The sequence below is a fragment of the Hyperolius riggenbachi genome, chromosome 10 (genome assembly GCF_040937935.1).
Source record: "Hyperolius riggenbachi isolate aHypRig1 chromosome 10, aHypRig1.pri, whole genome shotgun sequence".
Classification (NCBI taxonomy): domain Eukaryota; kingdom Metazoa; phylum Chordata; class Amphibia; order Anura; family Hyperoliidae; genus Hyperolius; species Hyperolius riggenbachi.
The window spans coordinates 199436341-199461645 of record NC_090655.1 but is presented as its reverse complement, the minus strand read 5'-3'; the positions used below and the strand labels follow the sequence as shown (position 1 = coordinate 199461645).

The 25305-nt window shown below is 45.5% G+C and overlaps 1 protein-coding gene across 2 annotated transcripts in view; it reads right to left on the bottom strand.

Moving 5' to 3' along the window:
- Positions 1–450: 450 nt before the first annotated feature.
- The window catches only part of LOC137534207 (fructose-bisphosphate aldolase B-like), a 38771-nt gene continuing 13916 nt past the window's right edge, over positions 451–25305 (bottom strand). For both annotated transcript variants that reach the window (XM_068255611.1, XM_068255612.1), the window contains exons 3-9: positions 23975–24186; positions 23846–23900; positions 22789–22949; positions 19348–19431; positions 10895–11069; positions 4420–4619; positions 451–1297 (exon numbers count right to left, since the gene is read on the bottom strand). In XM_068255611.1, the coding sequence (XP_068111712.1) occupies positions 1202–1297; positions 4420–4619; positions 10895–11069; positions 19348–19431; positions 22789–22949; positions 23846–23900; positions 23975–24186 (983 nt within the window). In that variant the 3' untranslated portion in view covers positions 451–1201. The remainder of the gene's footprint in view (positions 1298–4419; positions 4620–10894; positions 11070–19347; positions 19432–22788; positions 22950–23845; positions 23901–23974; positions 24187–25305) is intronic.

The following is a 25305-nucleotide window of genomic DNA, read 5'->3' as shown; positions in this document are numbered from 1 at the left end:
GAGCCCCCTGATGATCCGTTTGTGAAAAGGAAAAGATTTCTCATGGGAAAGGAAGTATCAGCTACTGATTGGGATGAAGTTCAATTCTAGGTTATGGTTTCTCTTTAAGTAATGTGTAGTTGGTTAATACTGCCTACAGTCCCAATAGTTCTAGATAGACACGTCTGCATGGATAAAGTGCTTGGAACAGCCAGGCCCTGTAACAATTTAGTGTCTTGGCAATGTAGTGGCCGGTTCCTCAGATTAGTGGACTGGAGTATGCCAGCTACACAAAGTGCAAAATTTAGTGAGGCTTCTGCTCTGAGCCCAGGCCTACACAGACACAGCATGGCTGCCCATCTTACCTAACTGCTTTCTTGCTGTAATGAAATTCCAGTCTAGAAAGGCTACATTGGTCTACCGGCACAAATATTTACAGATTTGTGTGTAAAATAACTACAACCACATCAATTATTTTGAAAGGTTTTATTGGAATGGTGTTCTGTGTCTTTTAGGCATGCATCATATAGCAGCAATACAAATATGTTTCACTTTTTTAAATGGAATCCAAAACTTAGTTCTGATGAAATTCAGTGTCATTAATACTTATCCCTGGAAGGCCGACATCTGATTTCAGTACTGACTTTAATTACATTGTTTTTTGTAGAAAGCGTATTAATTACATTTACATGCGTGGTTTAACAGGTTCTACCTCTGCGCTGCACCTTCACCTCAGTCTCAGTTTGGGATAAAGTAACCCTTTAATGCAGTGTTTTACCTTATTTGATTCACACAGTGAATTTGTCCCAATGAGAACAAGTGGAGTAAAGGAATATTAAGGTGTTGTCAACAGTAGCCAATGGGATTCCAGCTGCTATATCCGAGTAAATCCAGTCAGAATTGAACCTCTGTAACAGAGAGTCAAATACACTTGACTGGAATTACTTGGGTATTTTTACTGCATAAAAAGTGAGTAATAAACATAATATATTTAAAAGGTGTTGCAAAGAGATACAGTGATGGGAAACATTGCAGCAACTTAAACCAATAACATATCAAATTGGCTGCAGTGGGATACTGCATATTGCACTTTGCTGTGCTTTGAGTACAACAAACATCAATCAATGGCTCAGTGTGTGGATATTGGGCAGTGATCCCATAAGTCAGGGGACCCCAGCAGAAATGCAAAGATGTAACACAAGGGGGCAGTGGAGAGCAGGTTTTAATAGGAATAGCTGGCCTGGAACAGGGATGTGGAGGAGGCGGAGTCTGAGGATCCAGAGGGTACATATTTTCCAACAGATGCCAGTCCATTGATCTGTAACATACACAGGAAAAGAGCAGATTGTTATAAGAAATCTGATGTATATTCAGAATCAAAGCAATTTTCATCATCGCTAACTGACTTATGGGATAGGAGGAGACAGTAATGTAGCAATAGGGGATGCAGAAGCTGCGAATACATCAGGGCCCCTTGACCAGAGGGGTCCCTTATTCTTCTGCTGTATTCGTTTTTAATTGGTGCTATGGTTGGAATGATCACCTAATTATGGCCCTTTGTCCATTTACTTTATCTCCTAGGAGATCATTTTGTATTCTGTTTAACTAATTTAGGACTTACAGGCTTTGGCCCCTTTAAGAGGACCTAAACTCTTCCACAGGAGAGAAGAAAAACACAAAGAAACATATCCAGTGAGTAATTAGCGATAACAGCCTGCCTTTCCCCCCTTTATCTGAAAGTGATGAGGCACTGTAATTCTAGCTGTCAGCTCTGTCTGATGTATGTCACTCAGAAGGGTAAACACAGGAGTTTAACCCTTTCTGTGCTCCCAGGAAGTAACTACACTGCAGCATCTCTGAAGGAGCTCTATAAGCTGTAACAAGGAAATGCATTTTTCTGTAATGGTTATTATGCTGTTGCTTATCTTTTAGTGCAGAGAGGAAGTTCTGGGTTTAGGTCTGCTTTAGGACCAGAGCCTTTTTTCTATTTTTTACTTCCTGATCACTGTGATTGGCTCACAGTGCGGGTCAGAAGCTAACAAAATTGGCTCCTGACCGAGATACAGAGCTCAGCTCTCTTTAGATAGCTGAGTTTTGTGCCAACGGGGAAGCACTATCGCTTCCAGTGCACAGAAGCCAGTGGCGTTAAAGCGCCACCGCATCAGGCTTAAATTGGTCTGAAACTCAGCATTTCTCCTTTGCTCTAAAAGATTCCTTACAGCCTTAGACCTACTACCACAAACAAAAATTATAGCAGAAAATCATTCAAATAGATAAACATAAAACTTTGTCATGCCATGGAAAGCCCTTCAGCTTAGCATACATCTGAAGAGGAGATAACAGTATCTTTTGTTTACATTCCTCAGTTGTTACATTGTGTGAAACAACTAAAAAGGAACTCCCTGTGCTTCAAGCATACACACAGTTCAGAACAGCTGACTAGAAGGCTTTAATACATAATAAAAATCAGCTTGAATAAAATGCAATGGCAGCTTTCAGAGCAGATAAACTGTACTTTTGGAACTTGTAGTTTGTAAACAGACAATGGGGTTGATTCACAAAGGTTACTTATTTTTCACCTTAAAGGTGGCCATACACTGGCCCGATTCCCGGCCGTTTCGACAGCAGATTCGATCCTGGGATCGAATCTGCTGCCAATCGTTCGCGGTAAACGCCGCCGACGATCCGATTTCCTCCCGAAATCGGATCGGTCCGTCGATCGCGCCGTGCGGGAAATTACCCTCGATCACCCGCGGGTAAAGTGCGCGTCGCTAGCGGCGGCCGATCCGATGAAAAATACATTACCTGATGCGGGCTCCCGGGCGTCTTCTCCGCATCTTCTCAGCGCTGCACCCGCTCCATCCCGGCGCTTCCTGGGTCACTGCAGTGACCCAGGAAGTTCAAATAGAGGGCGCTCTATTTGAACTTCCTGGTCACGGAGTGACAGGAAGCGCCGAGATGGAGCAAGAACAGAGCGGTGCAGCGTGGAGAAGATGCCCGGGAGCCAGCGTCAGGTAATGTATGCGCGGGGGGAGGACAGGCGGCAGGAGCAGCTGAACAGATTGTGATCGGTTTCAGGCTGAAATCGATTCACAATCTGTTTGCAGTAAAGGCAGCCATACGATCCCTATCTGATCAGATTCGATCAGATAGGGATCTGTCAGCTGGTCGATCTGATGGCACATCGACCAGTGTATGGCTGCCTTAACTGTAAGAAGTGCTAATGCATGAGATAAACAAATAAGGAGAGATAATGCATGTGATAAATAGATAGGCAGAGCTTAACCATGAGTTATGTCAAATAAGGAGAGCTAAAAAAAAACATAAGCTATGTCAAATAAGGAGAGCTAAACCATGAGTTATGTCAAATAAGGAGAGCTAAACCATGAGTTATGTCAAATAAGGAGAGCTAAACCATGAGTTATGTCAAATAAGGAGAGCTAAACCATAAGTTATGTCAAATAAGGAGAGCTAAACCATGAGTTTAGCTCTCAATTACTAGGTAATGCCCAGTGGTGTTGATCCAGGGATTTTATCTGATTGCCATCTGGAGTCGGGAAGGAAATTTTTCCCTTTTGGGGCTAATTGGACCATGCCTTGTAAGGGTTTTTCGCCTTCCTCTGGATCAGCTGAGATATGTGAGGGAGCAGGCTGGAGTTGTACTTTGTTTTCTGGTTGAGCTCGATGGACGTATGTCTTTTTTCAACCCAAATAACTGTAACTATGAGCTATGTCAAATAAAGAGAGCTAAACCATGACTTAAGTAAGATAAGGAAAGATAAATAGTGAGTTAATAAATAAGGTGAGATAATTTAACAGAAAATCTTTGTGAATCAGGCCCAAAATTACTAGTGTACAAAAGCAAATATAATAACTGTATGGGTAATAAAAAGTAGAAAAACACATTTTTACTGAATGTTATGTCAGAGTTTCAGACCACTTTAAGCAGCCTCAAGTACGACATAGTTTTAACTACACTGGCCCCCAAATGGGTTAAAATAACTTTTCAGCGATCTGCAATTGAAAAAGTACCATAAGGTAGGTGAAAAAGAATTGTCATAATGATTCTGAGCATTTTCTTACTTGCTGGTAGCTTACAAGGTATATTATTTATCTGAGGAGGCAGAGAGGCTGGGAAGCCAGTCATGCTATGGTAAGGTGGCCATTCCATGATAACCACTGGTAACTGCTCAGACTCTCTCTGCATGTCTATAGGTGGCATGTGCCCAAATTGCTGCAACATCGTTCCTGGGGATGGTGCCCACACTAAAATGACTGTGCTGGGTTAATGCCAGATAATTTAACTCAGTGTTTGAATAGTCTGAAGCTCTTGTCCTATTGATCTTTGTATAATAGTATGTTTGAAAACCATCTACTTAGCAAGCACACATTTCTTTTTTTACAATTATTGTATCAAACAATATAATAGGTTTTCCTGACCTTTGCCCTCTTGGCGAAAGCTTCCTGTGCTGCCTTCTTATTTTCTGTCTTTCCAACCCAGGCAGAGAGCGCAGAGGCCTGAAGGGCGCGGCCATAAGAGAAGGACAGGCGCCAGGGACGAACGATACTGCAGCGGTTCATAGCATTCAGGTTAAGTGATGCCTCTTCCTCACTCTGACCACCAGACAGGAAGCAGATACCTACAGGACATCAATAGATCAATGCACAAACAGCATGGCGGAAAACCTAAACATTGATGGGGAATGTGAAGTAAAAGCATCTCACTTGGCTACTGTATTTTATTATATGCAGGGTTTTGAAGTATTGAAAAGGTCAGTTTTAAGTGAATATTTCAGTCATGAGTAAAGGTTGCTGAAGTAAATCTCCCATTCCTGTTATATGCCTTGCAGAGACTCCACTGGTAATGTATCTCAACTACAATCTCTAATGTATCTCAACTACAATCTCTAATGTATCTCAACTAAAATCTCTAATGTATCTTCCAATCTCTGAATCACACACCTAAAATAAGCATGCTAATAATCTTGTTGGATTTTTTTTTCTCAGAAATATCTGATCTGCATGCTTGTTCAGGGTCTATGGCTAAAGGTATTAGAAGCAGAGGGTCAGCAGGGCAGCCACACAATGTGCATTGTTTAACAGGAAATAAATATGTCAGCCTCCATATCCCTTTTCACTTCAAGTATGTTTTAAAGTGTACCAGAGGTTAAAGCTATTTCAGATACCAGTTTGCATATGTGTATCAGCGCCAAGGAAACAAAGTGGCCGCTGCTGAGAGAAGAACAATGTCCAGAGTTCACAAACAGATAAATTATATATGCTCAGCGCAGAGTCCAAAAACAAAAGACGAGTCTTCAGCAAAGGATAAAAGCAGGCAAATCTCCACCACAATAAATATTGGGTTCACGGCACAGCTCTGCAATCATGGATACCCAAAAAAGGAAAGAGGCTTACCAGCTGGTGACAACCCACATTATAAGGTTGTATCAACGCTTTGGTAGGACATCAGGAAGCAACAGTCTGTCCAGGATCCACCAATTCAGCAATGATTCCTCTCACGAATGGATATCAGTAAACATCATAAAAAACAAACAAACGGCAACTCTAAGTGTAAACCGTTTAATATAGAGTTTTCATAGTAAAAACAGCTTAAAAATAGCATAAAAATAGCATAAAAACAAAACTTACATACGGGGCCCATGCAATGGGAACCCCGAGAAAGTTGCACGCGTGTATGGGTCAGCGGTAAAGGACAGCATAAGGGTGCCGGGAAGGAGACGCTGACCGCTGACCCATACACGCGTGCAACTTTCTTGGGGTTCCCATTGCATGGGCCCCGTATGTAAGTTTTGTTTTTATGCTATTTTTATGCTATTTTTAAGCTGTTTTTACTATGAAAACTCTATATTAAACGGTTTACACTTAGAGTTGCCGTTTGTTGGTTTTTTATGATGTTTACTGATATCCATTCGTGAGAGGAATCATTGCTGAATTGGTGGATCCTGGACAGACTGTTACTTCCTGATGTCCTACCAAAGCGTTGATACAACCTTATAATGTGGGTTGTCACCAGCTGGTAAGCCTCTTTCCTTTTTTGGGTATCCATGACTGCAGAGCTGTGCCGTGAACCCAATATTTATTGTGGTGGAGATTTGCCTGCTTTTATCCTTTGCTGAAGACTCGTCTTTTGTTTTTGGACTCTGCGCTGAGCATATATAATTTATTTCAGATACCATACTTACCTGGGGCTTTCTTAAGCCCTCTTGAGGACGCTCAGTCCCTTTTCATCTCCCCAGATGTCTCCTGTCCCTTACAATACGGGCTGAAAGCTTAAGCGCGATGGGGGATCGCGACTGGCCAGGCCACGCTTGTGCAACGAAGTGTGACTTGGCCAGGCTTTCGGGTCATATTGCGTGGGGAAGCTTAAAGAGACACTGTAATAAGAAAAACATCCCCTGGAGGTACTCACCTCGGGAGGGGGAAGCCTCAGGATCCTAATGAGGCTTCCCCCGTCCTCCTATGTCCCACGGGGGTCTCGCTGCAGCCCTTCAAAGCTGGCCCGACAGATCTGACAGCCTGTTCAACATTTACCTTTCCAGGCTCCAGCGGGGGCGCTGTTTCGGCTCTTCTGACAAAGATAGGAGGAAATTGCCGATATCAGTCGGGTCCGCTCTACTGCGCAGGCGCAGCAGACTTGCGCCTGCGCAGTAGAGCGGCCCGACGGAGATCAGCTATTTCCGCCTATCTCCATGGGAAAGGCGGATACTGTGCCTGCGCTGGAGCCACAGAGGTCAATATTTACATCGCCGCCGCTCCGGGAGGATTTTCGCCGCCACCGTGGGACCGAGGAGGACGGGGGAAGCCTCAATAGGATACGGAGACTTCCCCGACCCGAGGTGAGTACCTCCAGGGGAGGTTTTTTTGTTACAGATTTTCTTTAAGTTTAAGGAAGCCCCAAGTAAGTATGGTACCTGAGATGGCTTTCATGTCAGGTTCACTTTAAGCTTGTTGTGCCTGCCCCTTCCTGCCTCTCTAAGCTGCATTGTTCAACTGCCTTCATCTCTTGTGATGTTGGTGACAACATTAGTGGGCACCAGCCTTCATTTAACTTAAACAGCCTATATCTTGACTTTCCCAACACTGATCAATTCCAGTGGGCTACAACAAAGAATTTGGGTGTCCAGAACTACTCTCCTTTTTTTCAGATTTACACAGATATAACTTGTTAAAAGCATATTAAGACTGGGCGGAGTCTGGGCAGATGAAAGTAGCTTCATATCCAAATTTTTGGCAGCTGATGATCATTTTCAGGACCTACTTTCCTAAATACCAACTCCAGGAAATTTAAATTGTTTTTGGATAGTATGGGAAGGGATTAGAAGTATGGGGGTTTTACGTTTACATATTTAGTGTCGTTGCTCTTGGTTATTGTCGGCACCAGTGATCATGGCCGGATTTGAGGCAAGGCTACAAAGGCCATGGCCTATGGCACCAGAAAGCAAGGGGCAGGCCGTGGGCTGGCACACTAAGGCAATTTAACTGCCAAACATGTAAACCGCAGCAGTCACAAACTCAGTCAGTGCACCCTGCTTCCACAAGAGTGAGCAGTGGAGCACTGGTCCTGTGCTCCCCCCATACTGTGTTGTGCTCCTCCCACAGGACCAGGGAAGTACACAGGATGGTGGAGGATGAGGGGAACAAACGAGATGGGGAAAGCACACAGGAAGGGTGGTGCACAGGACGGGGCGGTTGGGGGGGAGTTTGGTGACAGTGGGCCTTGGGCAGTAAAATGTCCAAATCCGGCCCTGCCAGTGATCAAATGACTGCACTTAGTCTCTTATCAGCTCTTATCAGCTTTGACATTCACCCACAGCTGTGTAGCAGATCGATGTAGACCATGGATGCTCAAGCAGTTTTTATTCAATCAGAGATACAAGGTATTCATGTCGTCAGTTTTCTTTGGTAAAACAGCAAAGCAAGAATATGAACAGCTTTACAGATCTTGGCGTTGCATTCAGAAGTCAGCACTACTAACTGAACTACGTTCCATCAGAAGTAAGCTAAACTAGGCTTCAGTGCAAGAAAGGAAAGCAAAGAAAAACGGCTCACCCTGCTCCTGCGTTGTTAATTACTATTTTCCTTTCAAGCCACTCTGGTCTAAGACGTAATTCGCATGCCAGCTATTGCTAGTGGCCGAATTACACTTTTTCAATTGTAATTTGGGCTCCGTCTTTTAATGGCGCCCACATTACTGACAGGGCTCCACTACAGCCGTAATTCACATTGCAGCCCATGGGGGTATCTGGTGCACACAAATTACTGACAGGGCGCCACTACAGCCGTAATTCACATTGCAGCCCATGGGGGTATCTGGTGCACCCAAATTACTGACAGGGCGCCACTACAGCCTTAATTCACATTGTGGCCTATGGCGGTGCCTGGTGCACCCAAATTACTGACAGAGCACCACGACAGACGTAATTCACATTGCAGCCCATGGGGGTATCTGGTGCACCCAAATTACTGACAGGAATAAAAATACATATATCCAGGCACATCGCCTCTAGTTAGGACATTAAATAAATTATTAGGGAAAGGGAGGTGCTGAAGGGGGTGTGGCTAGAAACAGCAAAAATCAATTAACCCTTCGCACTCTCACATGCAAATGTTCAAACAAATGCATTCACAGATTCACTCATCCAGGCACAACTGTTATCCCTACAGCTAAATTAAAAGCCAGGGTTTTAGTTCACAGAAGAATGCATTCTTATGCTTAGTCACCTATACTGCGTAGAAGTACCCAGGTAAACATAGGTGTCCTAACTCTGGCCCTGTAACATGCATAGTGCAGACATGCAAACGCATTCATTGCATCAAACCTATCAATGGATTAGGAGCACACATCCTAACTTCCTCTCCTGGGAAAGACAGTGCATCTTACCAATCGCACAAGGGAGCTAACGTTATGTGTCCATGTGCACCATGCGCATACACCAGCATAAGCTGTGTGCATGCTGACAAACATACAGGGGAAGGAGGGAGTGCTCTGAATTAGACCCTAGCCACAGGGGTCAATGATAAGAATAAAAATACATATATCCAGGCACATCGCCTCTAGTTAGGACATTAAATAAATTATTAGGGAAAGGGAGGTGCTGAAGGGGGTGTGGCTAGAAACAGCAAAAATTACTGACAGAGCGCCACTACAGCCGTAATTCACATTGCAGCCCATGGGGGTACCTGGTACACCCAAATTACTGACAGAGCGCCACTACAGCCGTAATTCACATTGCAGCCCATGGGGGTACCTGGTGCACCCAAATTACTGACAGAGCGCCACTACAGCCGTAATTCCCATTGCAGCCCATGGGGGTACCTGGTGCACCCAAATTACTGACAGAGCGCCACGACAGCCTTAATTTACATTGCAGCCCATGGGGTATCTGGTGCACCCAAATTACTGACAGAGCGCCACGACAGCCGTAATTCACATTGCAGCCCATGGGGGTATCTGGTGCACCCAAATTACTGACAGAGCGCCACTACAGCCGTAATTTACATTGCAGCCCACGGGGGTACCTGGTGCACCCAAATTACTAACAGAGCGCCACTACAGCCGTAATTCACATTGCAGCCCATGGGGGTACCTGGTGCACCCAAATTACTGACAGAGCGCCACTACAGCCGTAATTCACATTGCAGCCCATGGGGGTACCTGGTGCACCCAAATTACTGAGAGGGCGCCACTACAGCCGTAATTCACATTGCAGCCCATGGGGGTACCTGGTGCACCCAAATTACTGACAGAGCGCCACTACAGCCGTAATTCACATTGCAGCCCATGAGGGTATCTGGTGCACCCAAATTACTGACAGGGAGCCACTACAGCCGTAATTCACATTGCAGCCCATGGGGGTACCTGGTGCACCCAAATTACTGACAGGGAGCCACTACAGCCGTAATTCACATTGCAGCCCATGGGGGTATATGGTGCACCCAAATTACTCACAGGGCGCCACGACAGCCGTAATTCACATTGCAGCCCATGGGGGTATCTGGTGCACCCAAATTACTGACAGAGCGCCACTACAGCCGTAATTCACATTGCAGCCCACGGCGGTACCTGGTGCACCCAAATTACTGACAGAGCGCCACTACAGCCGTAATTCACATTGCAGCCCATGGGGGTACCTGGTGCACCCAAATTACTGACAGGGAGCCACTACAGCCGTAATTCACATTGCAGCCCATGGGGGTATATGGTGCACCCAAATTACTCACAGGGCGCCACTACAGCCGTAATTCACATTGCGGCCTATGGAGGTGCCTGGTTCCAGCGCTGTTTTTGCCTGACTTGGGTTTTACTGCCCATCTGGGAATACAGGGACAGCAAGAAAAAAGAGAATCATTTTAGTAGAGTGGAAAAGACTTAAATACCGTATGTATTGAGAGAGATCATAAGTGTCTATAAATATATAACCTTTAATAATGTTTACAAAAAAAGTACAAAAGACAATACAAAATTGGAAGACCAGGGGATCATATCACTACACATATGCTGCCACCAACACTGAAATGTATCTAGAGGATTTCCTGATACAATAACATTATAGCCAAACTCCAGTGACCGATTTACTAAGATCTTCACAAATGTTACCTTCTGTGTGCCAAAAGAAGCTTCCACGGCTAAAATTTGAATCTCATGACATGACAGGCCATACCAAAAGAGTCCTTAGCCATTTCCTCAGGTCACAGCGCTGATTGGCTGAACCTTGGAAGGAATGAGTGTCTCTAAGTGCGTGAAGCTTTTTCTTACTACAGGAGGTAATAAAATTACTTATTCTCCTGTTAAATGTTTTAAACAATTTATTTAACCTATCCAACCTCCTCCATTATTTTGGCAGTCACTTGAATGAGTATAGTTCACCATTGTACCCTTTATTGACTGACTTACCTGGTACTGCAGGAGGGACTGTTCGACTCAGGGCAGTAACGGTTGCCATGGCCACTTCTTCAGGGGTGAATTTCTGAGGGCATGACTGTCCTGCTGTCACCATGTTTGGTTTCAAGAGGGTGCCTTCAAGGTACACATGATGCTGAACAAGGGAATGGTACACTGCAGATAGGACCTGTGTCACGAAAGGAAAAAACATAGAATATAATTGCCATTAGCAGTTATGTAAATAAGTTAATTCTGTCATGGGGAATAAATGTAGGATAAGCACTATGCAAAGCATATCTTTTTGGGGGGGGCATTTGTTTCTATCTAGATCAGGAGTGTCAAACTCAAATACAAAGTGGGCCTAAATTGAGCTCTGGGACCAAGCCATGTGGCCACCTCTCTCCCTTATAAAATTACCTGGTGTCTAATAGCCCCCTCCTCCCCCTATACAGTTCTCTGGTGTCCTTCCTCTATACAGTTCCCTGGTGTTTAGTGGTCCTCCCTTCCTCATCTATACAGTTCCATGGTGTTTAGTGTTTTTTCCTCCCTTCCCTATAAAATTCCCTGATGTTTAGTTGTCCTCTCTGCCTCCCCTATACAGTTTCCTAGTGTCTAGACAAGAGGACACCTCCCTCTCCAATACAGTTCCCTGATATCTAGTGCTTTTCCCCTCCCCATATGGCTTCCCTGGTGATCTAGGGCTTACCCTCTAATATAGCTTCTCTGGTGGTCTAGAGTGGGTCAAACATAATGCAAAGTGGGAGGTCAAATCAGAAGGCCAGATTTGAGTCACGGGCCAGAGTTTGACATGTATGATCTAGATCAGAGGTGCCCACACTTTTTCACCTTGTGAGCTACTTTAAAAAATTATCAAGTCAAAGTGATCTACCTATGTACAATTGTAGGAGCACACTTGTATATACAGAATGTAAAATTAAGTGGGATCAGGATCTACCATGAAGGCCTTCACGATCTACTGGTAGATCACGATTTACCTAATGGGCACCCCTGATCTAGATGTTCCCAAGATGCTCTCTTCTGTCTTCACAAAATGCTCACTGTAAACAGCTTACCCTCCAATCGACTACTTCTACGTGAGTGTGAACTACACTCACCTACACCTAAAGTATTATTAGGAACACCATACTAATACGGTGTTTGACCCCCTTTCGCCTTCAGAACTGCCTTAATTCTACGTGGCATTGATTCAACAAGGTGCTGAAAGCATTCTTTAGAAATGTTGGCCCATATTGATAGGATAGCATCTTGCAATTGATGGAGATTTGTGGGATGCACATCCAGGGCATGCAGCTCCTGTTCCATCACATCCCAAAGATGCTCTATTGGGTTGAGATCTGGTGACTGTGGGGGCCATTTTAGTACAGTGAACTCATTGTCATGTTCAAGAAACCAATTTGAAATGATTCAAGCTTTGTGACATGGTGCATTATCCTGCTGGAATTAGCCATCAGAGGATGGGTACATGGTGGTGATGAAGCACTGGTGTAACTACTGGGGATGCAACCCATCTGGGGCCCGCCAGCCGTGTGGGGGGGGAGCGCTGACGCCCTCCCGATTGCGGGACCCCCAGCCAGGTGTGGAACTTCTTCCCCGCAGCCTGCAGTCTCCCGGGAGGCAGAGCAGGGCTACGACAAGATGGCTGCCGAAGCCCTGCACTGGAGACTATTTGTGCCTCCAGTACAGGGCTTCGGGAGCCATCTTGCCATAGCCCTGCTCTCTGCCTGTCAGGGCGGGAGATGTGCTGCTGGAGGATCGTTGGGGAGCTGCGCGCCAGATGCCGGGAGAGGAGACTTCTGTTAGGTGAGTGAATTGTTTTTTTTTCACAGGTGCATTTTTTTTTCTGGTGTCTGCTGCCCACATTGCAATTTTCTGGTGCCTGCTGCCCACATTGCAATTTTCTGGTGCCTGCTGCCCACATTGCAATTTTCTGGTGCCTGCTGCCCACATTGCAATTTTCTGGTGCCTGCTGCCCACATTGCAATTTTCTGGTGCCTTCTGCCCACATTGCGATTTTCTGGTGCCTGCTGCCCACATTGCGATTTTCTGGTGCCTGCTGCCCACATTGCAATTTTCTGGTGCCTGCTGCCAGGGCCGGCCCACCCATGAGGCGGGTTCCTCAGGCGGCAGGAAGTGGAGGGGCGGCACCAGGCATAAAGAGGAAGTGACTGCGCCTGGTTCTTGCCGCCTTCTAACCTGCCTGAAGAGAGACGAGAGAGAGTGCAGGCTGCAGTGCAAACTCTGCAGTGAAGTCCGGCTGCTCCTGTGGTGTCCGTGCCTCCGACCCCATGCCTGCAAACATCATGAGTCAGTGACCCTCCGCCAAGTCCGCCCGGACTGTGTTCTGGCTGGGACCTGCCCCGCCCCCATTAGGCTGTGCACTGACCGCCAGTTGTGCTGCCACGTGCCACCCATGATGCCGCCGGCCTCCGAGTCCGACGACTCTGAGCTCTGCGGCCTCTCCTCCAAGGCTGCATGCTGCCTAAGCCTGCTGATGGCGGCGGCTGCCGCCCGCTCTGCTGCCCCTGATTGTGTTAGTCACGGTCAGTCACTGAGCGCTGCCGACGTGACGGATGATGAGCCTGCCGCCGCTGTTCACGCCTTGCCCGTCAGCGCGAGATCCGAGATGGAGCATGCCCGCCGCCGCCGCAGCCATCTGTCACCTGCCTGCCAGTGCCAGTGCAGGATGGATCATGCTGGATGCGGATGCCCGCCCTTCGCCGCCGCCAGACCTAGAGACCCCTTTCCCGGTGAGTCAGTCACTTTGCTGCCTCAGGCTTTCTTTCACGGTCGGTTGGTCGGTCGTGTGGGGGATGTTATGTACAGCAGATGGGGATATACAGGGCACCAGTAATGGACGTACAGTAGGGAATCAGTAATGATGGGCGTACTGTGGGGATGGAATATTGGAATCAGTATTGAAGACATATTGGGAGGGGGGGGGGGCTTAGCAAGGGGAACAGGAATCAATGAAGGGGATGACAAAGTCGAAAGGAGGGGGGGGGGGGCACAAGAAAGGGGCTAAGAGGGAGCAGGAAGATGGTGACATGGGAGTGGAGATCAAAACATGGAGAGGGAGGAGGGCAGTGACTGTAAGGAGGGGCATTAGACAGAGAGACTCAGTAGAGAGAGTGGCAAATAAGGAGGCATGGGGAGAGGACATAGAAGGGAGGCACAGGAGAGGGGGGGGGGGAGAAAGGGCACAGAAGGGAGGCAGGAGAGAGGGGCACAGAAGAAAGGGGGCAAATGAGAAAAGCACTGGAAAGGGGGCACAAGAGATAGGTGGCATCAGAGAGGTACAGGAGAAAGGGAGAGATGCACAGGAGAATAGGGCATGGGAAAGCACTGTAGAGGGGACACAGACATGAGTGAAGCACAGGAAAGAGAGAAACAAAACAGACGCATAAAAGAGAGGGGCGCATGAGAGAGGTACATTCCTTTTTATTTTATTATTTAGTATAATAAGGTTAAGGTAGTGTGTAGTAGTCATCAATGATGACTCATGGTAGAAGTCAGTGGTATTGGTGTATGGTAAAATGATGATCCTGTAATTTTTTTCTCTCTGCTATAATGCTATGTGATGATGATGATGTCTGTCTCTGTCGGGGGGGGGAAGGGAGGCGCCTTCACGATCTTTGCCTCAGGCAGCAGAAAGTCCAGGACCGGCCCTGCCTGCTGCCCACATTGCGATTTTCTGATGCCTGCTGCCCACATTGCAATTTTCTGGTGCCTGCTGCCCACATTGCAATTTCCTGGTGTCTGCTGCTCACATTGCGATTTTCTGGTGCCTGCTGCCCACATTGCGATTTTCTGGTCACTGCTCCCCACATTACGATTTTCTGGTGCCTGCTGCCCACATTACGATTATTTTCTGGTGACTGCTGCCCACATTACGATTATTTTCTGATGACTGCTGGCTGCTGCCCACATTACGATTATTTTCTGATGACTGCTGCCCACATTACGATTATTTTCTGGTGACTGCTGCCCACTTTACGATTATTTTATGGTGAAATGCTGCCCACTTTACGATTATTTTATGGGGAAATGCTGGCCATTTTACGATTATTTTATGGGGAAATACTGCCCAATTTACAATTAATTTCTGGTGAAATGCTGCCCAATTTAAGATTCATTTCTGGTGAAATGCTGCCCAATTTAAGAATAATTTATGGTGAAATGCTGCCCACTTTATGATCATTTTATGGTGAAATGCTGCCCATTTTACGATTCATTTCTGGTGAAATGCTGCCCAATTTACGATTCATTTCTGGTGAAACATTGCTGCATTAGGATTATTTTATAGTGAAACATTGCTGCATTAGGATTATTTTATAGTGAAACGCTGCCCCATTACGATTATTTGGTGCCTATGGGGGGGGCATCCTCATTTTCGCAGGGGGGCCCAGTGATTTCTAGTTACGCCCCTGTCATGAAGGACATGGTCAGAAACAATGCTCAGGTAGCCCGTGGCATTTAAACAATGCCCAATCGGCACTAAGGGGCCTAAACTGTGCCAAGAAAACATCCCCCACACCATTATACCACCACCACCAGCCTGCACAGTGGTAACAAGGCATAATGGATCCATGTTCTCATTCTGTTTACGCTAAATTCTGACTCTATCGAGACTCATTAGACCAGGCAACATTTTTCCAGTCTTCAACTGTCCAATTTTGGTGAGCTTGTGAAAATTGTAGCCTCTTTTTACTATTTGTAGTGGAGATGAGTGGTACCCGGTGGGGTCTTCTGCTATTGTAGCCCATCCGCCTCAAGGTTGTGCGTGTTGTGGCTTCACAAATGCTTTGCTGCATGCCTATATTGTAACGAGTGGTTATTTCAGTCAACGTTGCTTTTCTATCAGCTTGAATAAGTCTGCCTATTCTCCTCTGACCTCTAGCAACAAGGCATTTTCACCCACAGGACTGCCACATACTGGATGTTTTTCCCTTTTCAAACCATTCTTTGTAAACCCTAGAAATGGTTGTGCGTGAAAATCCAAGTAACTGAGCAGATTGTGAAATACTCAGACCGGCCCATCTGGCACCAACCATGCCACGCTCAAAATTGCTTAAATCACTGTTCTTTCCCATTCTGACATTCAATTTTTAACTCAGGAGATTGTCTTGAACAGGACCACACCCCTAAATGCATTGAAGCAACTGCCATGTGATTGGTTCACTAGATACCGGTAATTGCATTAATGAGAAATTGAACAGGTGTTCCTAATAATTCTTTAGGTGAGTGTATGTGTCAATTTTTATTTCTCCTCTTCCCTTTTAAAACCTGTGAAACAGGCTCTAACTCCAAATAAAGGAGACTGGAAGTGATTGTCCCCTCAGCAACAACCACTGTCTTTGTGTAGAGCCCTGTAAGGGCTCGTTCTCACTTGAAGTTGCAAAACGCTAGCGCTCAGTGCTAGCGTTTTGTGCGGGTAATTTTACCATGATTAGTGCGTTTAAATCACAGTACACTCTCGCGATTCCTGAGCGATCAAGATCAGCGCTTTTTTTAAGCACTGTATTGTGATCGCTCCAGAATCGTGGAAAAATTGCATTTTGCGATTGCCGCTAATCACGAATCACCCGCGATCGGCGGCAATCTCGGCAGGGAGATCACTGCCATATAGTTAATGTTACTCTAGCGCTTTAAAATGCACTAGCGGTTCGGCGATTAGCCGCTAATCGCGTAAGTGAGAATGGGCCCTAACTACCTGATTAAGCAAGGCAAGCTAATGTCAATGACAGCTGGGCTCAAACTCCATCTGGCAGCTTTCACAGCTTGCTACAATAACTCAGGTTGAAAGTGCAAAATAAAGGTTAATATTTAACAGAGATCTGGGGAATCGGTTACAGTCCAGCCGCTGGTAAACAACAGTGATAATTAATGTGCTGAGAATCTACTACTTGCTAGTCCAAGTCATGAACGTAAATTTGCTGTAGTTGCAAAAAGACCTGAGAGTATTGTGTGCAATACTACCAATACTGTGTTGCACATCAGCAGTGGCGTAGCTAAGGAGCTATGGGCCCCGGTGCAAGTTTTACATGCCCCCCCCCCCCCCCCCCCAAGCACTCTATACATAACAATTGACACGGCGCACCAAAACATGACAATCACAGTGTCAGAGTTGCTAGAAGGGGATGGGGAACAACGTGTTAAGGATTACTAATATTCAAGGCATCTATAGAAGTAATTATTACAAGCACAGAATCAATAGAGAGCTAATACTGTGATAGAGGGTGGACCCTTCGGGGCCCCGATGCAGTCGCTACTTCTGCACCCCCTATTGCTACACCACTGCACATCTTAAAAGGAACCCGAGGTGAGAGATATATGGAGGCTGCCATATTGATTTCCTTTCAAACGTCCCTGGTTTCCTGGAATCCTGCTAATCTCTTTGGCTACGGTAGTGGCTGAATCACACACCTGAAACATGCATGTGGCTAATCTAGTCTGACTTGAGTCTGAAACATCTGATCTGCATGCTTGTTCAGTTTTTATGGCTAAAAGTATTATAGGCACTGCATTAGCAGGACAGCCAGGCAATTTGCACTGTTTAAAAGGTAATAAATATGTCAGCCTCCATAAGTCTCTCACTTCAGAATTTAAAGTGTTTGGACAGCTCTCCCATAATTCCCCCCCCCCCCTACAAACCCCTCCCCCCCCCTCTCCCTTAATAGGGCAAATACACATTTCAAATATGGTAGATACTATTATGGTAATCACTATTATGTGACCATAGCAGGAACCAGTATCACTTCTATCTGGAAGGATGCTAAACCTTCATACACATTCTAGATTGTTCTCAGCTGAGGCAGCCTCTGCTGAGAATCTAGCATGTATATTGCTGCCCCCACCCTCCCCAACACATGAGCAAGTGAATCAGACCGCCAGATCATCTCAACTCATCTGAGCGCAGGCAGATGTCACTGTTTTTCACCTTGCCCAGTCTGTTCCATAATACACTGCTTGTTGTGTTACCTCCCTGCTCTGTAGCAACAGAACACATAGCTAGTCTTTAAACTAGCATCATGTCTGTACAGAACTCGCTCCAAACTGTCACCCGTGAGACAAAGCCGTGATCACGGCCGGTGACTTTAATTGTGCACGTGTACACACCTCAAATTCAGTGCTCCAATGTCCACTCTATTTCTACTCCTCTTAATATTAAAGTGAACCTGTGACACCCAAATAGGGTTAAGGTTGCATTCTATGAAGCTTAAAGGGAACCTTAACTGAGAGGGATATGGATGTTTCCCTTTTAAAATGCATAGAAAATGGGAGGGGGAACCTAAAAAAAGTTTTCTTTGTTTCAGGTGGGTAATTCAAATACTACAGATGCCAGAAAGATCAGAAAGATGCCAGGCAACTAGTATTTTTAATAGCCTTCGTTTCCCTCTCTGCTACACTTCAAGCCTACTAGGTGATTTTACTTTTGGGCTTCCACCTGTGGGAGTAAGACTGCAGGAACCATAGCCCCGCCCACTCATTAGGCTAAACCATAACCTGTGAGCTCCACTGGTGTAGAGTGTTCATGAGGTTGCACCCCAACCTACCTGTAAATTACAGGGTCTGGTATAACACATTGTCAATACTAATCCATAGACTGGGCCATCAATGCTATTGACTTGTGCAACACACATATATCTCCTGCAGCTATGTCATCTCTGATACTGAGGTGCCAGGTCTGCATGGAGACATGAAGAAAATACCATAGGAGGAATTGGGCCACTCAGTGGAAGATGGGGATGAATTCAGTACATACAGTGGGGAGAACTCATCACTGTACTCCTGAAAGGATATAAAAACCAGTAGACGGTCCAGACCAACATCTAATAACTGATATAGTACTCAGGGCCAATTCTAGACTTTTTGTTGTCTGAAGCAATACATTGTGATGATGCCCTGACACCCTGCGATGTGTGTGTGCAAAGTGAGACCAGAGAGGAGAGACACATTGGGCTGTGCATTGCAGGCATTGGCACTACGCTTACCTCCCTCTGCTTCCTCCAAGACAGCATCTCCTCCCTGCTGGCCCCCAGCACCCGGCTGTGATACCCAAGGTGCCGTGTATGTGCTGCACCAGCTCCACATCACTCACCCGCTCTCGGCAGATTAGCAATGGGATCACCAGCCACACATTAAATCCTGCTTCCTCTCTGACTACAGCAGCACCTCATGTGACCCAGCAGCATGTAACAGGTCACATGAGTCATCACTGTAGCCATGGATACAGGACACTGTACGAACGGATGGAGACCCTATCTCTGGAATGCTGAGAGCAGGCGAGTGAAGGGGTGCCGCTCCTCTAGGGAGGGGGAGACCGGGAGTGCTTTAATTGCTGCCCTGAAGCACATGATTCATGTTGCTTCGTTGAAGAACCATCCCAATAGTAATAATTTAACATACCTATGTGCCCAGCATACCCATACCCTAAACGTTCTCACCTTTTCTGTTTCATACTGGCATCTCCGGAGATCGTGTTCCCCATCACACAGAATTTCAGGTTCCACAATTGGCACCAAACCGTTCTGGAAGAGACACAGATAAGCAGAGTGTGAATACAGTAGAATATTGCTATAGTAAACTCTGATATAATAAACCTCTGGCTATCGTAAACTCAGTCCCTCAATCCTCAAAAATTGCCTGTATGAATACACAATGTATGACCAAGTCTGATATAGTAAACTTCTGATATAGCAAACTACTTGACCATTATACTAATAAAATCAGACACAAATGGCAGTACTGGCAGTACCCTAAAGCTAAAGTCATGAAACAAAATCAAAAAATAGATTGGCAAACTTGTCAATGATGAGCCGCTCCATATACATTATTTGTAACTCCTAATGTGCTGCCACATGTTGCATTTAGCACAGTGAGCACAGATGAATAAGCTGCATTACAAATAGTGATGCAGCGAACATGGGTATGCTGAGACTATTAAACAAATGTATTAGTATGTGATTATACTGTATATATAAGATGTGGTACTGTCCAGTCTTTTTTGTTTTACAGATACTGTGAGGTAAATTTACCTCAGAAGAACTGCTGTTGTTAAGCAGGTTATGAGCTGTGTGCTAAGCAGGCGCAGCTGGAAGCTGATTGGACAAGAGCCTCTTCCCTCCAGAAGTCCTTAGCCAATCAGAAGATTGGCTAAGGTGAAATAAAAGCAATCCTGTCAGAGCAGTCACTGTCAGCTGAAGCGAGCTCTGGAGACAGAACTGTGCTGCTGCCCACCCTCCCGTCCCCGTTTTAATTACGGTATTTTGTCGTGGGCTTCAAATTTATTGGGGGTATGGTTTTTTGGAAAATAAAATAAAATTCAATGGTGGTGGCGATCGTGTTGGGTCCACAGACCATCGATCGAGTTTGCTTAAGTTCACACTTGCGTTTTGCCATGCAAACGGACCGGATCCTGATCGGATCCTGATCGGATCAGGACCTGATCCTGATCAGAACCGTACAGTTCCGATCCGGATCTGATCCGGATCTGGTCCGTATGCATCAGGCATGCATCAGGCTGCCATCCGGATCCGTGGGCAAAAAAAAGCGAAATTTAAAGAAAAAAATGTTGGGGTCAGCAGAAGATGCACCTGTAGAATCAGGTTCCTCCGCTGTAGGCCTCACCTCCACCTCCGACATTCTGCCAAACAGCTCCAGTACGTCTGTCACTGCTGCTCCACTCCAGACATGCTTGGCCCATGTGTCCCCATCCGAAATGGCCTCTTGGATACGCATAGGAAGTGGGGTAGAACGTCAGATGTTTGTAGGCAGTGTGTTCTGTGCTTTCCGTTCCCCATTGGTTTCTGTGTTCCAGATGGTGCTGTCAGGCTCAGGTCCAGCTCCGGTCCGGGTGCGTGGGCCAGAGAAAATAGCGCATGTTGGAAAAGTGTCCGGAGTCCGGATCCGGCTCCGTACTGTACGGAACGTACGTATGTGAACGTCCGCATAGCCTTTGCATTGCTATGCGGAACGTACGTTCCGTTTGTACAGTATACGGTCCGGATCCGATCAGGCGGATTCGGACAGGGAACGCTAATGTGAACCGGGCCTAAGTATTGTGTGTGTTCAAGTTGAAATAAAGTTACATGGTTTATGAGATTTATCCAATAAAGTTATTTGTTTATACCCCTATCCCCCAATAAACAATGGCTGCGGCCTGTTAAAACGCCAAAGGTGGTATTGTGTCTTATTTATTAGAAATAAGTGGTTATGGATGGTGTTATGGTTTAAAAAATGTCGAATTCCCATGAAAACACCATGTGACTTCTATCTGGCATTCGTCACAATCAATGATTTCCTGACTGAAACTCATTTTGCAAAATATTGATCATTTTATCAGCTTGCACACTCAATATCAATCAGATATTACCTCTAGCTTTCTACTGTTCCTTGCAGTAAAAAGCTATAAGAGCCTTGAGTGGTCCAGGAGAGGAATAATATCTACACAGGGGTAATCAGGGCAGGATCATCCATCAGGCAACCTAGGGGCCTAAAGGGTATCAAGGGGCCCACCTGTCACCCTCTTTAACCTCTCTCCACTTCAGCTAACCAAAAGAACCACAAGGGTCCCCAAATATACTAAAGGGTCCCCAAATATACTACCTTGCCTAGGGTCCCGTTACACTAAACACTGCACTAAACGCATTACTTTGTGCTAGACACCAATCAGCAAGGAAATGTTTGACATTAGCGTTCTATTAAAGTGTCCGCTCAGTCGCTGTACTATGCTCAGAGCCAGGCTGTAGCCCGATGTAACTGTGATAAGCTATTCATTTCTGCTCTCTCTGGAATGCCTAATGGGGTTAATAACAGCTGCTGAGGGAAACAAAACAGCTTAATCAGCTCTGTTTTCCTGACTGGAGCGTAAGTGTGTCAGAGAGCGAGAGGCGTGGTCCTGAACCTCTACCAGGAGCAATAAAGATCACACCACACACCCCAGGCAAGCACCACACACCCACAATGACTACTGCACCTTCTCTTGTGTCAGACTGTAAGCTACAATGCAACAGGCAATAACCCTTTTCTGTACTTCGAAAGAGTAATTTTAAGTTCCCGTCAGCTTTACCACATAACCAAAAGGTCAGATGCTTCATCAGGGATAAAAACAGGTTGTTGTAGAAGTAAATGCCAATAAAACTTAAAAGAGATGAGTGGAAACTGCAGGAACAAACAAGTGCTAAGGCCACATTTTAAGACTTCAACTCTCATGCGTTCTCTTCTGCTATGTGTATGTCTTCTTTGTCCAACTCCCTCAAATCAACCTTCTAGCGCTGCTCAAATACACTTCCTGTCGAACACAGGGGAGTGGAGGCACCCAATATATGTTAACTATACTTAAAATGATTAAAAAAGAGGTATCTTACCTCTTCAGATTAAAACACTAAAGTAATTGGAAAAGATTTCATTCAAGTACAACTATTAAGCTGACAACGCATTTCATGGGTCCTTGCCTGCTTCTTCAGGTCAATAATAAAGACAAGTGCCATCCAGGCAGTCAACAGTGATAATGGGATCTGTTGAACCCAGGGAAATGTGACTTTAACAATGCCCGTTTTACTCACAACTTTGTTCACCACCAATCCACCTAATGTTACCCCATTAGAATTCTGGTCTTCCTCTCACCTATAGGTAACTGGGGGTTTTGGAGAAAACCACAGTAACCTTCTTCAATGCAACACTCCCTGCAGATATAAATAACTTAGGAATAAATTCAACACACCACTTCTAGAACACAATAACACTTTCATCAGCTGTACAAATAGCACCATTGTTGGTGTCCACTATCTTTCTCCTTCACAATGTTACGTTCACAATTATTAGGCCACATTATCTCAACTACTATCAAGATGGTTTTGAACAGAGTAGCAAGAAAATGCTATCACCTGTTGGCAGATGCTGGCATACCGTGCCAACACATTGGCGTTTTCATAGATGGCAAGGGTGGAAGGTGCATGGTCTGTGATCTTCAGGACACATCGCCATTTGGCAAAGTCAGCACCATCTTTTTTGTACTGAGCACAGCGTTCTGCGAGTCCATCCAAACCTGTAAACAGCCAGAGATTTAAAAAAAACACTAGTGGAGAACTAGCAAGCTATTCAATAAAATGATTAATGAGCAGTTCTAGAAAGCATGGACAATAATTTTGCACTATGAGACCCAAAAGATGGGTCTTATGTGTGTATCTTGGCATTCCTTGAGATGAGCCACCCCATCACACCCAAACCTCTCTTTTATGGCTCCTTGCAATCATTACATAATGAGCACCTCAAATTCTGGCACTCTTAAGAGACCTATGAAAATGATGAGTAAAAGTATTCTTGGGACTAAAACCTCTGGGGAGCAACAGAAAGCTAGGATACATTTTTGGTGGCAATGGAAAGGGTAGTAAGTGGTGTGAAAAAATTAGTAAGTGGGGTGAGCATATCATCTTGGGCCACCCGTATGAGGGCAGTGGAAACCTGAGGCACACTCCTGTGAGCAGTGAAACAATAACACTTTACTTTTGGTTGTGCGCTTCCACCTTCCTTCTTCTCAGGTTTAGCCCTATCGACACAACGTAAGGGAACAATTTAAGAGCAAAGAGAACAAAACGCATGACAAGAGGCTCTAATCTTTCTCTATTTCATCATGACTCAAAAAAAGAAAGAAAGAAAGAAAAGAGTTTTTGGATGGTCCTCTACTTTAAACGATGAGATCTCATGGCCACAGTAGCTGGGTTTTCCTCCCAATGTGCCACTATGGAAATGTATGATTTGCTCACCCCACTAACTGCATTTTTAATAGAGTGAAATAAAAACTAGTCATAGTAGAGTTGACATTTGGGAGGAGCTGAGAAACCTGCCGCATTCACGTCCCTAAAGACAAATGTTTGAAGTATGATAAATGTGGTGAAATGACCCTAAGAACGCATCACATAGCAGTTCTGTCCAATATCTGACCTTGTGTGGTGCTTTCTCCATCAGTTCCAGCCAGAGGAGCTACGCCTTTGTCTACCTGTGAGAGGAATGACACTTTAGATACTCATAAGATAATGATAAATTGGTGACACCACACAATACAAGACAGACCTTGATTCCTACAACGATCCCCTGATCCTTAAGGAGTTTGGGGAAGAGGACGCCATCACTGGATTTCTGGTATAGAGTCTCATGGAAAAGGATGACTCCTCCAATGCTTTCATTCAGTTTGGGATCAGCTGTAAAGAGAAGGTTCCGGAAAAAACGACGATTCTCCTCTATGTTCTCCACATTAATGCGCTTCAGACGGCTCCCCATGGTCCCTAAGAGGAATTGTTAGTCAGAAAGAGGTAAGACCCAGAACAGCAGCAGCATCACATTAAGACATACAGTAAATGTTTTATACATTAAAGGGAAGGTTCAAGCAAAATAAAAAAATGAGTTTCACTTACCTGGGGCTTCTACCAGTCCCATGCAGCCATCCTGTGCTGTTGTAGTCACTCACTGCTGCTCCAGTCCCCCGCTGGCAGCTTGCCGACCTCGGAGGTCGGCGGGCAGCATTGTGTACATTTTTACGCATTCCCGCTAGTGTAGGAACATTAACGCATACATTTTTACGCATTACTGGTTCAATGCGTAAAAATTTACGCATTAAACCAGTAATGCGTAAAAATGTATGTGTTAATGTTCCTGCACTAGCGGGAATGCGTACAAATGTACGCAATGCGTCCCGCCGACCTCTGAGGTCGGCAAGCTGCCAGCGGGGGACTGGAGCAGCAGTTAGTGACTACGAGGGCACAGGATGGCTGCATGGGGCTGGTAGAAGCCCCAGGTAAGTGAAACTCATTTTTTTATTTTGCTTGGACCTTCCCTTTAAGAAGGTAAAGAAGGTGAAGTGTTAAGGTGGATCTACGCTGGTTACTGAACTCGCTGAAACAGCACCTGTCATTTTAAAGCCCAATGCCAGGAATTATCTTAAATTTTAGTTCTGGGCAGTGTAAGTTAGATTCTTGTTTATATCAGCCAAGAAGTGGAGAAATTTCTCCAAGAACAAAAGACCAGCCACAAGTATTACATATTTGCAGAGTGTGACTGGAGTGGTTGGTTATGGAGGAACTGTAACATTCAATGATGGACTGAGGATCACTTTCAGGGCTTCCATAGGGTCAAACTGGGCAGTTGCCCAGGGCAGAAACTCGTTAGGAGCCCCACAAGTCAGAGACTATAGAGGTCACAAGCTTACTGTCAATACAGCATGAAATGTAAGGGCCCCCACATTCCTTTTTTGCCCAGGGTCCAATTTTTCCTGTAACCATCCCTGATCACTTTATATTGCAGGAGCTGGTGTGCTGATGGTTGCCTTCACTAGGAATGACTGACCCTGCCTGCCCAGCAAGGACTGTCACAGGCAAGAAGTTATTGTCATCCACTATTGTGGGTGG